A 15,865-nucleotide genomic window follows, 5' to 3' on the forward strand; every position below is an offset into this window, starting at 1 on the left:
GAGAGAGAGGTAGGTGTGGGGGTCCCTCTACACACTGATGGGAGTATGGGCAGTTTTGGTATTGTGAAGAAAGTACCTGCAGTATTTAAGGTAGGTACATAACTCCTATCCCTGCTGAGCCTATACCTCAAATCATGGATGTGGCTTACGTTACACAGGTCCACAGGGAAATGCATACAAGGATGTTCCCTGAAGCATCACCTGTGGCCTCATAAAGTCGGAAGCTATCAGGGCGTCTATTTCCAAGACAGAGGACAGAGAAAGCAGGTGGATGGATACCATGAATACAAGAAGCAGTTAGAAGCCAAGGGATGACCCATGGATGGAACTTAAACATGTTATGCTAAGATTAAGCAACAGGATGAGATATGTATAGCACTTACATGAATTCAAAACATATGTATACAAACTAAGAAGATGAATTTTGCTGGAACACACAACAAAAAGTATACACTGATCACTATATTTTAATGGTTGTCCATTGAGAAGAAACACAAGGAGGCAAATATGAATAAATTTTAAACTTTATTTTAAAGAGAGACTGGTCAGTTTCTCAGACATTTGCAGTGGTTCTTTGCTCTGGCCCTAAGAGATCTCAGTGATTGGCATCTGTTGTCACGTCATCTGTTGTTTATGCAATGTACAGTCTCTCTCTCTCTCTCTCTCTCTCTGTCTCCTTACGAGATCTGAAGTGTTCTAAAACTGGTTCCATGGCTCAGTCACAATGTTTGCAACGGCAGGCTTCCTGTCAACCTGTGTCTCTCATATGTCAGTTCTACTGTCTCCCTTTGGCCAGTGCACAAGGGCTTTGAGAGAAGGATGGGTGCTGATTGTCACCCGCTGTGGCATCCCACGTGCACACCTTGATTGGACAGAGGCCCCAGGCAACCAACCAGCCTAGTTCCTGCCTTAGGCTCAGGCAAGGATCCTTGGGCCAGACAGGTTCTAAAACAGAGGTTTTAGAGTTCTTAAACAAAGGATGGCTTTTTATTTTTATTTTACTATTATTCGTGTATTGTTTCTTTACCTATTTTGCATGAGGAATAGGTCGAGGAGGCTTTAGTCACAGGGGGACAGTGTTATGAGTCTCTCTGGCACTTCATGATGTCAGTTACTCCCTGACTGCAGATCGGAATATGCCCTCCACAAAGGAGCGTAATTACTTGTGAAATGGAGGGTCATTGGCTTTAAAAACAGCTGGGCAACCCCATATAGCCAAACGCAGGCTCAGTTCACCTCCTTGGGAAAATTCCAGACTTGGACACTTCTGAGCGTAGGATTCTGACACATTACCTTACATCTTCCTTCCTAAGATTGGTGTGCAATAATGCACCCAAGAGTTTAGTACCATGATCCAAAAATCATAAATGTCCAACCTCTTGTAGCTCTGTTCCCTCCCCCCCTTACACCTGACACACCTTGACAAGTGCTGAGGAAGACACAGCCATTCTCCCACAAAGCCTCAATGTGCCTCAGCAGATGAAGGGGCTACACGCCTGAGCGGTTACCTTCAGCTTGCCCGTACCTACTTAAAATACTTATTTTCCTCCAAAATTCCAGATTTCAATTTTTTTCTTTTGAGGGTATTTTCCTGCATTTAATCTTGTTCTTCTTCCCTTCCCTTTTCTGAGAATGATAATTAATAGAACACCGACAGTGAGCCACTGAACCAAAACAGGGGAGAGTTAACAGACAGTTAACATGGGCAGTACTTTGCACAAGAGTGGACTGGCTTTAAGGCTACAGAAACAACCGCTGTGAATTTCCCACCGGGCATCCAGCCTTGCCCTCTATTGAATTAATTGGGTAGAATTCAGCTCAGCTTGACAGTTTTGTAAAAATCTGATCCTAATTATGACTTTTCAAGGAGTTTTTCCCCCCATGAAATTTTTCTGTCACTCATCCTGAACCTGTAGGACCATGACCAAGCTCTCATTGCAGAGTATCTGGAAAAATGAGTGTTCTCTTAAACCAATTCACAATCATCCCTTTGGCTGCTAAAGTGATGTTTCCAAGCCAAAGTATCAATGACGTTGTGTGCAATTTTTACTTTGCTATTTCTTTTCCTGTTTTCACAGTCATGGGCGTGACAATCTGGAAGAAATAAGGGCCTTTGGGACCACAGAGCCTTGCCTGTGAGTGTGGGTGGGGCAGCGGAGGCCTGGGCACAGGTCCTGTGACAGCCAGCCTTTCACCAAGGAAAAAAGTCCCGCAGGAAAATATTTCCACATAGTGTATTCGAGAAGACTCTCACCCATTCCATTGCACTGGACACTAATTTCCGTTTTTCATGAAGGCATATGTACCCTAAAAATGAAGGAAAGAAATAGAAAAAGCCAGTTTGCTGCTGAGGCAGGAAAATGCATCCTGCATGATTCAGACGAAGAGGAAACATGAGGTCAGCACCTTTCTTTCTTTCTTCTTTTTCCAGACGGAGGCCAGCATCTTCATCTCATCCATTCAGTATTTCAAAATGGCAAAGTTAATTCTTATGTCACCTGGTTGTTTGCCAAAGCTTTAACTTCTGCATTGGTTCTTATAAAGTTAAAAATCTAGAGATCTGGAATTTAGTAGGAAACTAGATGCTAAAAGCATATTTGGGAAAAAATGCAAGCAGCCTAAAATGTCAAATGGCCAAATAAAATATTTATGATCCAATATTTTAATTCAAGGTTATAAAACAATAGTTGAAATAAATGGACAGATTATATGGGCCAAAACAAAAAATACAAATTTTCTAAAAAGATTAAAGAAGTGATTTTTATTATTTTGGTAATCGTGTTCCATTATAGATATCACAGATATTTTTCAAATTTGGCATATCAAACAGTAAAAGCTACATAATAATGTATCTTTAGAATCTGTTACAACTATGTACTTAGCTGCTAGATACATACTAAAAGCATACATGATAAAGTATAAAGGTAAGAAAAGGCTAAGTGAGAAATTATCCTTGAGTTATAAGTATCGACTAAGGTATAGGTTTTTATCACACAGTTTTGTCCCAGGTAAAAACATACAAAGTAGTTTACATTGTTATGCAGCTGTTTGACCTACTACACATCTAGTATGAATCTGTTAAGGCTGTGGTAACATTTCACAGGTAAAGGCTAAGTTCTGGGACAGGAAAGCTTCTTGATGAGCCACAAAACACACCTGAGTCATCTTTTTGTTTTTGGAATAAAGCAATTTCCTTACAGAGTCAAAGCTTTACTATATAAGCAAGGCATTTAATAAACAATAGACTTTAACTATTGTGATATCCTGAAATAAATGTTCTAACCTTTCATGGTGATTAGCAAATACAGTCTAGTGTTCTGATTAAGCAGTAATCTAATTTCTGTGGCCTCCAAACACAGTTATTTTTTACCAGTTTTGATTTTCTTTTTGTTCCATTAAGTGAGTTATAAATATATTAAATAATCCAGCTAACCTCCAAACACCCACCTTCCTTTCTCTCTGCAACAAACCACAGATGACGGCTGAGCCTACAGACAGAAGAGCCGACCACAGCACATCTGGTCCTAGTTGACTTAATGAGGCATCCGGCTTGACACATGATTTGGTTTTTTGCTCTTACAACTCATAATCAGCTAAAATAGGCTAAGACAATCCCAAATCAGTGCCTCAGCCCTGCTGGGCGTAACCACTGCCCCCCCCCCCCCCCATTGAGATCTATTGGATAAGCCTGGGTTCTGAAGGTGACTGTTTCGCCTTTCCAAACACTAGCACAAATAACTTTTCATCTTCAAAAATTATAGCCATGAAATTTTGTTAATAAAAATAACATGAAAATTGTATTAGTAGTCCAGACTATAAAACAGATCTGCTATGCTGTAGATTCTTTTTTCATTCTATTGGAGATTCAATGCTGGTATACCATTTGTCTTATTTCTAAAAAGTTCGTGCTCCAAATTTTGTGTTACAGATTATTTATTTGGAATAAAAAAGGTTTAGGCATTGCTCTTGCTGCTCATTCTCTCTTCTCTCAACACCTCCCTCCAAACACAACCATCACGCCTTCTTTCTTCTGTCACTTCAACATGAAACGTCCAAAAGCTTAATAACATATAACAAAGAGTTCCGTCTCAGAACACGGAGGACTTCCTTTGGAAGGCTAACTGCAATGGAAATTAAAACTTGAAACTTCACACGGTATTCTTGCAGTCTTCCTGCACCTTTTTAAAAACACTTCCAATTTTTACATACTCCGAATGCACACATTTTGTTAGCTTTGTTCTTTCCCGGCCACTGAAGTCACAGGGCTGGCCATCTTCAACAACACAACGGACAGCCATTCTGATCAGCTGCACCGTCTTACATGTGATTCTCAAAAGAGCCTCCCAGCACCGCCTTCCAATTCTGACTTTCCAAAAACAGACATTAATGCTAACTTTTAAAAAATCATTTAAAAGAGAAAGCAGGTCAGCAATAATAGCAATTTCTTCCTTGGGTACCAAGTAAAGAGACCACTCAGATAATTCCTGGCTTTTTTCACTATTCAACAGACAGACAGATTAGATATCTCATCTTCTGTAGGATAAAAGTCAGATTTCCACTAGTTTCAACTAGAACTCAGTAATCAGAATTGTTATTAAATTAAATTAAAATTGAAATATGCCAAGATTTTGGAATGTTAGCCTATTAATTAGGTCGATTTCAAAAAGAGATTCTGTACTATAAATCCATTTTTAATCAAAGGTTTATAAAACAAGAACACATCCTACTGATCTCATTTTGAGACGTGTCAGTTCTCATCCAGTTTTGGATGAGCAAAGAGGCTTTGCTTTGAAGTAGTTATGAAATCAAACAGCACACCAAAAAAAATGTAGTTGATCTAATCAAGCTCATATAGTATATCTGACCCACACTTGATTGAACTGGTTGTATTTTTGGTCTTCGGCATTATACATGATGTATTATTTCGCCTTTTCTTGACCAAAATAATACCAACATCCTGCTTATGAGTAATGATGAACTATATACACACACATGGAATACTATTTGGTAGTTTTTTTAACCTATGAGACTTACTAAAATCAATACATTGCGATTGCATAATGAAAAGCTTACCCGGACTAGCAAATGGTTTGCAGCTCTTTTTCATTTTTGCACTCATAATTGAAATGCTGCACTTTGGCAATGAAGAGAGACATGACTTCGGCTTGGAGTTCTACAGTTGAACAATTCACACTTTAGACTTCATGATAAGTCACTGAAATCCACTGTAGTCACAAAGCCACACATTCATTTCTTTTTGAGTGACTTTAGGATTCATCCTTAAGAGTAAGGAAGCACACCAGCAGGTGAAAAGACCAATGAGTCCAGCGACACTCGCGTCACTCCGAGCTATTTCACTCAAGAGGTGAGAAAGCGCTGAACCCTTACCCTGTCACCTAGTCATGTACCCTGCACGGAAGTCACTTGCCTTTGCAGCTTCAACAGCAGCTCCAGAAACTGCTTAATACTGTTTTGGGGTGAAGTAGAGTTCTGCACGTGAAAAGATCAGTCTTGGGTCAACCCAAAAAGTTATGGTTACTGAAACCCTTCTTCATCAGATTGTGTGTGTGTGTGTGTGTGTGAACTCCAAAGAATGCTCCCCCGAGAAATTATTACTGACACCCAGTACATGTGCAAAAATCCCTTGGACCCTTTAACTCAAAAAATCTCCCCTGGGCTCCTGCACAGCCTAGCACTCAGTCTGGAGCACACCCTATGCACAGGCCACCTCCTTATAGCCATCACGCTCATAGTCGAGGCTATTGGAGAATTGGCACAAACAAGGAGCTAGGAAAGGCCTGGCTTTTACTCCCCACCCCCCCAGTAACGGCTGGAGCACCTGCAACATTTCAGCTTGCCTCCGGCCCTTCTCAGTGGCAAACTCCCTCTGCTTCTAGCTTTTGGACCGCACTATCCAGCAGCTCCATGGAGTCCCTCAGAGTCACGTTGACAGTAAACGACTTGGGTTTAATGGTCAGGCCGTAACTGAAACTCGTCTGCCAGGGCTCATCTGGGTTGGCCCTGAAATGGCACTGGTGAGCTAGGATGGAGATGAAAAGAAACAGCTGCATCTTGGAGAGCTCTTCGCCGATGCACCGTCGTTTGCCGGTGGAAAAAATCATGACGCTGCTGGCCAGGTCCCTGTTGAAGGAGCCGTCCTTGTCCAAGAAGCGGGCAGGGTCGAAGTCCTCTGGATGAGGCCACTTGGCGGGGTCATGGTTCACAGACCACTGGTTAACGAAGATCACCGTGTTCTTGGGGATGTGGTAGCCCAAGACGAAGGCATTGGCGGTGGTGGCATGAGGAATGGTGACCGGCACGAAGCTGGAGAACCGCATGGTTTCGTAGAGAAAGGCCATGACGTAGGGCAGGTTGGGCTGGTCGCCCATGCACGGCAGGCGCTCCCGCCCCACGACCTGATCCAGCTCCGCCTGCACGCGCGCCTGCACATCGGGGTACCTGTTGGATTTTTAAAGCAGAGGGAGAGAAGAGGGTGAGCAAAATTAATTCTCTCACTAGAAAGCACATTCCAGCTTACTTTCATCCTGCTTTTGTTTAAATAGGCTGTCTAGGTCAGTGACTCAACAAATACTTCTGGCCAAAATCTCAAACAGTTTCCTAATTTCTCTCTAAATTACAAAATGGGCTTTTACCACTTATGTTTCTTGTACATGGCTAAAGCTCTCTTTCCCATCAAAAGTTGAAAACATTTTCTATTTTCTCAGTCTAAAAACCTACAATAATGGACTAGGCCAAATTGGGCTCGGGATACATGTTAGGAGCCCACACAAACGTTTTCACATCTTCAAACCCTTAAAATACATTTTAGTACATAATGTTAATGTCTTCACCTTTGGACTCATGTGCTCATAAAATTCAATTCTTTACATTGTAAGGCATCTACAAAGGCCAGAGGATCCATCAAAGTTAAAATGCAGCCCAGAAACTAGTCCCCCTGCCCCCTCTTTTTTTTTTTTCTCCTTGTTTTCTTGAACAACTACCTGGTCTCATTTTATAGAAAGATAACTGGGATCCAAATAGACAAGCCAATTCCCAGTATTTGTATGATTATAATTAACGCATACACACTTCTGATACTATAAACTGGTACAATCCTTTGGAAAACAAAATCTTAGTACAAAGCGGGATGCATGAAGAGTTGCCATTTCTCATCCTGTTTTAAACCCAGCAAGCCATGCCTTACAATTTTCTCTAACCACAATAGCTCACAATTAAGAAAGACAGTCAAGGCCAATGAGCAATGCTGAAGCCCAAGAAATGATTATGTTGTTATGGCAACACAGAGCCATCCAAAAGTACAAAGATAAATGTTAAAAGATGGGGAAGCATCCACCACAAGAAGGAGAACTGTCGAAAATTTTAAAGAAAAGGTAACAATTGCAACTCTGGGCGGGGGGGGGGGGGGGGGGGGATACAGGCGTGCATATGATGCAGTTGTAAAGTTGCCTCTTTAGCATCACCCTACAGGTTTCCATGCAAGGCCTGAGAGTAAACATCTCAGCCTTAAACCAGCAAGCCCTCTCGGTCACAACCCCTGCGCTGCCTGGCATGGCAGTGAGGACTCAGCCACAGGAAAGCCCTCACGGAACCCACATGGCCCTGCTTCAACAAAACGTGTGTCCAAGAACAGGGAGTGCCACCGGCCAAGCCCTGCTGCGTTGCCTTTCCACTACAAAGGAGAGAAGAGATGGGCCGGGTGGAATGGAAAGGGGACCCCAAACTGTTCCATTCCGTCTGGCTGCAGAGTGGAGGGGAAGGGAGAGCCATTAGAAACGCTCGATCCTAAGGGAAAAGAAAGCAAGTCTGCTTGCAGGTGTGCCCCGAGGGTGCCGGTCCCCTGGTCCCTGGTAGCCCTCCCCTCTGTTGGTTTCCCCGTCTCTCCTCCAAAGACGGCAGCTGTACCATATCTAAAGAAATTCAGGTTGGTGGGAACTCCGGTCAGGGAAAGCAGCTGCCTCTGCCTTCCACATACCGAGGCGCCAGCATCTGCAGCGTGCCCGGGGGCCTCCACGTGCGCCAAGAATTGGCACAACCAGCATATCTGGTCCCTGGAGCCACGGAGATTTGCCTGGAGCGTGACGTTTGCCCGCTGGGGTAAGGTTTCCGGGTCAAACTGAGGCCGTCCACTTGAATAGGAATTTCGGATCAGCAGTGAGCCATCCTTTAGTGTAAGGATGCCCCATGTAAAATTGATTTTTTTTTTAAATTGCTCAATCTGGCAACCCGACACCAGGGCCAGTTTAATTCGTGCGCATTGGAGGGTGGTGGAGCCTTTATCAAGGTGGGCACTGGGGCCCGCTCACCAAGGCTGGGGCAGAGGCCAGCGACGTCCCGCAGGCGCCCTCTGGACACCCCGCGTCCTTTCTCGACGTTTCTCTGCTCTCGGCAAAGTGTCTGTTTCTCCTGCGCGCACTGCCGGCTGCTTCCTGGCCGCCTTCCGACAGCTCCAGCGCCGGGTACCCGCCCGCGGGCGGGCCTTTCCCTTACCCGGGAACAAAGCCCCGAGCCGCCGCTCGCTCTGAAGCGCCGGGGCTGGGCGGCCTCCGGTGCGTGCCAAGGACTACGCGAGCCGATTAGGCTACTGCTGTGTTTATTTAACATTTTTACTGCGCTTCCCTGTCCTTCGGAACAGTTCCAGCTTTGCTATTATTGCGCCAGGGAAAGCCAGCTATCTACCGGCCCTCTAAATACGTTGCTGTTCCGGGGGGTTGGGGGAGGGGGTTCTCTCAAATGTGTTCCTACTCACAAGAGGGAGACGTACGCCAGGTGGGACAAGATCCGAGATGCGGAGGGCCTGGCCGCGCGGCGAGGGGTGCGCGCCTGTGCGCGCGCCTGTCCGGCCCGCACTGTGCGCTCCTGGGCACGCAATCAGGGTTGCCCGGCAGGTACCCGGAGCGAAGGTCCAAACCCTAGCGCCCTACGCATTTTCAAGCCCCACTCAGTCAATTTCGGAGGACAAATGGAAGGCCCGACCCACGCCTCCTGGAGGCCTTACCTGGTGAGGATGAGGAGCAGCCACTGGAGCGCGGTGGAGAGCGTGTCCTGGCTGGCGCCGAAGATGTCCGTGACCGTGGCGGGCACGCTCTCCAAGTCGAGCCGCGCGCCCCCTTCGCCCGAGTCCCCCACAGCTTTTCCCGCCGAGAGGATGAAGGCATCCATCATGTCGCGAGGGGCGGCGCCGGGCCTCAGGCTTTCACGGTGCCGCAGGAACTTGTCGAGGATGAAGTTGCCGAAGTTGCGGTTGACCCGCTCGAACTGGCGGAAGGTGGTGCGCAGCGGGTTGGGGAAGCGCTGCAACCAGGGCAGCACGTCCACCAGGCTGCCCGCGCCCACCGTGCGCCCGAACTCCTCGTTGTGGCTGAGCAGCTCCAGGAACTCGGCGTCGTCGTGGCTGTAGCGGCAGCCGAAGCACACGGCGCTCATGACGTTGGCCACGGCCACGATGGTCGGCTGCCTCGGGTCGAGGAAGGCGCCGCCCGCGCTGCCGCGCACCAGCAGCGCCACCAAGTCGCGCGCCTCGCCCAGCACGTGGCCCTCGAGGATGCGGCGGCTGCGCGGCTGGCGCGTCGAGAAGGCACGCATCGTGCCGTACGCCGCCCGCCGCTGCACCTTCCAGTGCTCCGAGTAGTGGCCGAAGGCCAGGCTGCGGCCGCCGGACACCACGCGGAAGGAAGCGAAGGGCGGCCGGTCGGCGAAGGTGGCGCCCTGCTGCACCAAGGCCTGGTGGATGGCGCGCTCGCCGTTCAGCACCACCACCGGGCAGCTGCCCAGACGGATCTGGAAGACGTCGCCGTAGCGCCGGGCCAAGCGCGCGAAGGAGAGGTGCGCCGCCCGGCCCACCGCCGCCGCGTTTCCGATCAGGGGCCACTGGAAGGGGCCGGGGGGCGCCGACAGGGGCTGTCGCCGTCGCTGCCTCAGCAGCCACTGGCCCACGTGCACGGCGGCCAGCACCGACAGGACTAACAGGAGCATGGTCTGCTGGGAGGACAGGGAGTTCAGCAGCCGAGGTGCATCCAGGCTGAGGCTGGTGGCCATGCTGGGGACACAAAGACGAAGAGGTGACACTCAGGTGTGCAGAGAAAGGCCCCAAGCCCCTTCCGCAGCCTCCGCTACTGTGTGCCCCCGAGGTGGAAAGGAGAGCTGCGCAGGGCAGGGCTATCTACAGGGGTGACAGAAGCCGCCCTTTCCCATCTCCAGTCTCCCAAGGGGATGGGAAGGAGCGCGTTTTGGCCACTCCGAGACCCAGCTCCAGCCCACCCACCTCCACCCCACCCCACCCGCCTCCTAACGGTTCCTGCGATTCAGGGACAACGCCGGAGGCCTCGAGGCAGTGGCGCTGGGTGTCTTTCAAAGTGCCTACCGCCCCACCCGTTTCCTGCAAGAACCCATCTGCGGAGGCCGTGGGAAGGCGGTCCCGCGGACAGACTGACCTGCGGGAAGGTGCGGTTTCCTGCGGCGCGGGACAGCCGGCTCCGAGAAAGGGCTGGGGCCTTTGCCGAGGGCAAGACGTCCACCCGAGCGTCTCCAGGAACCCTGGAGGCCAGCCCTGGACACCTGCTGCCCGCTCCGGGAGCCTTAACACCCACTCTGGAGTTGGCAGAGGCAAGGACGCTTGGCTAGGGATGGGGACGGAGAAAGGTGCCTCCTTTGCCGAGTCCCTCTGCACCTGGGGCTCGGGCAAAGTCGGGCTTTCCTCAGAGCGCTGGGATTGAGACTGGGGGTCGACGAGTGGACTCAGTTCCCAGCGCCCTCATCCGCTGCGCGGCTCACACAGCTGGCGTCGCGGGGGTGTTTGCGCGCGCTCTGGAGACTCGGCACGCGCCATCCGCTGCTCCGGGCTTTAAGGACTGCACGGAGGAGGAGGAAGCAGGACCTGGCCGGGGCGGGGCCAGCGGGGGGCGGGCCGCGCTGCCAAAGTCCCCGCCGCTGCGACTCCGACTCCGGTGGTCCCACGAGGCGCCCCCGAAGACCTTGGCGCCGTAGCTGGCGGCTTTCCTGGAAGCGGCGGTGTGAACTCTTCGCTGGGCCAACAATGGCTCTTAATCAGTCCTCCCCCAACCCCCGGCCCCGAGGCCCCACGTTTTGCCCCAGAGCCCCGCTGGGGACAGAAGCTAGCCCTGCAGCGGCGCTCGGGGTGGGAATCGGCCCCCGCGCCGCCACCCACTATCTCCCTTCCCTCCCGGAGACTTGAGCTTCGTTGCCCGCGAGAAAGCCGCGCGCGTTGCTCGGGCTCCCGAGCCGGGAACGGAAACCTGCGGTGTGCAAACGAGGAAAGCTTGCGTGGTGGTGGTGCCTAGCCGGCAGCGCCCCTTGTTATTTTACTTTATTTAAGTTCTCACAAACAAATCGGCCCCCCAGTCGAGGCCCTGTAACTTGCAAGGTTCTCTCTGCACCTCTTGCAGCGAGATCAGGACTCCCCTAAAGTAGAGTCGCTTCCCGCCCCGGGGCCAGCACCCTCCCGACGCGAGCGGGTCCTAACGTTTCCCGCCCGCGGGGCTGCGACTCCAGATGGCGCCGCCCGCCGCGAGGCTGTCGGCGCAGGGCAGGGAGCCAAACTGGGGCGAATAGGAGAATGAGGGTGGGGGGCCAGGAGGGAGGGCGCTCGGAGGGTTCCTGGATCGAGGGCGGTGGGTGGGAGGCGGAGGCCAGCCTCCGCGCGCCTGTGAACTTGATCGGGTTGAAAAGTTTCCCCTGCTGTCACCTCCCCTTTGCGTGCGGAGCTGTGCCTTGCGTGCGCCGCTTCTGGGAAGTCGGCAGCAGTCATATCCCTGGGCGCTTCTCACGGCACCTGACACGCCGAGGCGGCGACTGGGACGGCGGCCGAGGGCGGGGTGCCGGCCGCCACCGCCCTAGTCGGCGCACGCACTGCCGCGCCCGGCCGGCCGGCCAAGCGAGCCCCCGGCTCCCACCAGCTGGCGGGGCGGGGAGCGCACGGTGCACCCTCCGCACGCAGGGCTCTCGCTGCGCGTTCGCGGAGTGCGTGCGCTCGGGGCGGGGCGCTTCCTTCCCAAAGGGACGCCAGGGGCGCTTGGCGCGCGGTTGTCTTCCTGCCCGCCGTGCCCTCTCTTTTCGGCTGGTGCTTAGCACCGCATTTGCAAGACCCCTGAGAAAATCGGTGATCTCTGCGAGGCTGGGGGCAAAGGCGAGCAGGGGAAGAGGCGGGAGCCATCCGATTAGCCTGCTCGCAAGTGCTCGCACCTGCAGGCTTCTGGGGTCATCGAGGGTAAATGTAAAAGTTGCTTGTTCACGACGGAACAACCCTCTACTTTGAACTCCACCCGTGCTCCGAACCCAGGCCATTTATTATGGCCCCGTTTACAGCTAGGAAACCCGGGTTCAGAGAAGGTATGTGGCTGAGTCGTCGTCACGCAGCTCTCATGAGGTGGAGCCAGAGCTCTCACGCTCGCTTGTTCGTGCGGGAGGAAATAAACAGCAGGTAGCCCAGCTGCAGCCTCCAAGCTATATGCTTCTTGCGCTGGGTTTTTTTGTTCCCAGACACGCCCGAAAATGAAGAGGAACCAGTTGGGCGCAGGCTGTCAGAAAGACAAGCCCTTGACGGTTACAGAAAGCCAAAACGGCGGGCCACCGGATCGTCTTCAGACCCCTGAGGCTTTTTCTGGGCTCTCTGGTGCGGACCTCGTTGGAGGGCCCTTCAGGTACCTGATGAAGACTTTGGATAGATCCAAAGCCGCCCGCGTGTAGTCCGGAGCCCCTGAAGGTGCAGCCTTCCGGAAGTGAGACTGCACACCAGACCTCTTGAAAGTTACAACTGCGCCACCAAAGCAGGGCTCCGAGGCGCAGGAAGCTCCTTCCAGTAGTAAGATAGGATGTGGGGATTGCATCCTATGGGGATCCTCCCAGATCTCAAACTTGACTTGCTTGCTACAAATAACTTTAAAAGAGAACAGCTAAGCCAGACCGATGCTTTAAAATAGAGGTTTAGAACACGTTATCCTGTACTGATTTGTTTGTTGCAGCTGGAGGGAATGCAGTAGCTCATGCGACAGTGAAGGGCAACTGTGGTACAGCACCAGCTGGAGAGACCCGGGCAGGGCTCTGCCACCTGCTCTCCATCTCTGCCGGCCGTTGCTCAGGCTTTCTTCTGCCATCACTCCCACGGAAGCTGGCCATGGGCACCCTCAGATTAACTACTTCAAGCCCCTAGAAGGACTGCAGGGGGCCACACTGGTGCCAGGTCCACACTGTAGCCAAGGGATGGTTCTAAGAGCAGAAAAAGAGAGACAGGTGAAATGCTAGGAAGCCATCGAGCCACCACAGTCCACTCCAGGGTGTGCATTTTTGCCATTGCTATATTTGGGTTGGAAGATAGTCCAAACCTGTGTTGCTCTGGGAGCCAGTAGTCAAGAAAGCACCATCACTCTGTTAGCAGGCTGGAATTCCACTTTCTAGCATGATCCCCATATCGATTTTAATGGATGAGTCCTGTGCTCTCCCGCCTCCCTCCAGATGCAGGTGCAGAGAGTTGAGTAGAAGCAGCCATCTCTGGAAAGCCCTTGATGTGGGGATGGGCAGGCATCCGCCATTAAAGGCATGCTGGCAGGCGGGAGGAAGAGGTATAAAGAGAAACACCACGTGTCAAGGCGACTGAAGGTATGACAGAGCTGGGAGCCATAGGAGATTGCACACAATGTGTGGGAAGTAGAGAGGATTCCTAGGAGCTGATACCAAACCCCGTGCTTTGCCTGACTTGCTTCTGCTTTCCTCCTCCTGTTAACCACAGGCTGTGATCCACAGAGCTACGGTCAGAAGCCATCATTTGTACAATGTGCCATTATTTTATGCACTAATTGTACAAAACTGGCAATTGTAATGGTGGCATTGATTGTGAGCCATTCAAGTTCCAGAGCTGTTAAAATGTTAAGATGTTGTGTCTTGGAGTTGATGAAGCATTTGGCATGCTAACCAGAACTCTCTAAATTCGCCACTTTTGTGTTAAGCAAAGTGTTGGTCCCCCGTTGGATGGAATGGAAGCAACTAGAGATGTTAGTTACTGCAGGCATCCCACTCCCATTAACATGATTTGCTCTAGACAGTTAATGTTTTTCTCGATCTTATATAAAGTGTTACTGGAAGGTATTTTGGAAATTTTGGCTCTTTTTACTGATCTAAGTAAATCTAAGAAAAGATGGACATTTGCTAAGTCAATTTAGTTTGAAACAGGTTCCTAAGCTCCCCTCCCCTTCCAACCTGATTGCCCCACTAAGATCTTTCTGTGGTCTGGTGTCCTGAACACCAGAGCTACACAGTACTATCCTACTTTCCCACTCAGATGCTGCCATTAGGATTTGGCATTTACGATTTACACTCAGATGATTCAAGGAAAAAGTAGAGAAGAGCTGGGACAGAGAAGAGGGAGAAAGAGTACGAGAGGAGAGGCTGCAGGAGGATGAAGCCCGCAGGGAGAGGAATTCACAGGGGAATCTCCATCAATGAGAGTTCTTTGTGCGATTCTTGCAACTCCTCCGGGCGTCTGAAATTATACTAAAATTAAAGGTTAAAGATACGGAGATAAGAAAGACAGTCATAACGTTTTGAGTTGACAGTGTCCTCTCAGCTTGTTGAATGCTTTCTGTGTGAAAGGACCAGGAAAAGGACTGACGCGTCATTCAGTGTCCTCCATCCGATATTTATTGTTGCCCTTAGAGTTCAGTGGAGGATAAGAAAACCCGTGCTCCCCTGCAGGCTCAGCGCTGTGTGTCAGTTCACTCGCCTACTCCGTCCGCCTTGCTCTTTGCGTGGTTCCAGTGATTCCATCGTCAAATGCTATTTGCCTGTAGAAGTGCTTAATCTATAAACAGTGTCCTGCGCTTTCTTTTCCTCTGTCCCTGTGCTAAGGGCATCTTTCACTCAGGGTTTCAGATGCCCCATTTCTGGCTCCCGTGGTGCCATGCTCTGAGTCACATTTCCCAGCAAGCATCCCTCTTCTCTGCCTCTGCATCTTTCCTTGGGTTTCTCACTTTCGGTGCCTTTGTTCTCCCCTTGCTTCATCGTTCATCCTCCTTTCTTCTCTCTCAACCTCTCCTGTCCCTTTCCTGGGGTCCCTGCCTGTCTTCCTCACGCCAGCATCCCCCTGAGAGCGCCATTCTGCTCACGAGAGGCCCCCCTCCCTGCCATCCTCTTTCTCATTTGCTCTGCTGTGGAAGTGAGGACCGAGGGCAGAGAGGGAGCAAGCAGGAGGACGAGGACATAAGACGCAGGGTCTGGGCGACAGAGCAGCTAAGAAAAAAAAGGCCAAATACCTTTCCTGGGGCTCAACAATGACCTTGGTCAGGTCTCACCAGTGGGTCAGTCCCTCTTTCTTGGTATTTGCAGAGTGAAGCTGTTACCAACCACGATGACTGTATGGGAAGGAAAGGATGCCAAGGTCGATAGTTGCTGTTGCACACTTGTTCTCTGGCCGCCTGCCACCACACCTCTAGTTCCTGAAATTGACCTTCCTCAATGGAACATGGAGACCAGCTGGCTGGCCATGACTTTGGTTGGCAGAGAAAAAGATTACTTTCCCAATTCTTTGACCAAGTGCAAAAAATCTTTAGGCAAATGGAGGATGTCATTTTTCATTTTTTTAAAGTACAGGTAGAGTACCCACTGTGCCCCCACCATGACAGAATAGGCATCTGGGCTCGGCTGCACCACATCGCACCACGAGGATGCTGATTGGAGCAGCCTTCAGGTCTCACACGGTTCTCGGTGGAAGATCCAGATCCCAGATCCCAGTGCATGCTGTCCTCACTAGCCTCCTAGTTTTTGGTGTTCATCTGTGTTTCTTCATAGGGTTTCTTCTCTTTCCACAAAGGGACAAAAGTTCGAATCAAAACCTGTA

General features: G+C 50.6%; 1 protein-coding gene across 1 annotated transcript; it reads right to left on the minus strand.

Moving 5' to 3' along the window:
• Positions 1 to 2,775: 2,775 nt before the first annotated feature.
• LOC133772609 (cytochrome P450 1B1) lies at positions 2,776 to 10,824 on the minus strand. The gene is made up of 3 exons (XM_062209287.1): positions 10,452 to 10,824; positions 9,017 to 10,057; positions 2,776 to 6,459 (listed from the first exon to the last, which is right to left on the minus strand). Exons 2-3 carry the CDS (start codon positions 10,054 to 10,056, stop codon positions 5,871 to 5,873), a joined length of 1,629 nt encoding a protein of 542 aa, XP_062065271.1. The 5' UTR covers position 10,057; positions 10,452 to 10,824; the 3' UTR covers positions 2,776 to 5,870.
• Positions 10,825 to 15,865: the final 5,041 nt, after the last annotated feature.

This window comes from Lepus europaeus, chromosome 13, assembly GCF_033115175.1.
Source record: "Lepus europaeus isolate LE1 chromosome 13, mLepTim1.pri, whole genome shotgun sequence".
In the NCBI taxonomy this organism is placed as follows: Eukaryota; Metazoa; Chordata; class Mammalia; order Lagomorpha; family Leporidae; genus Lepus; species Lepus europaeus.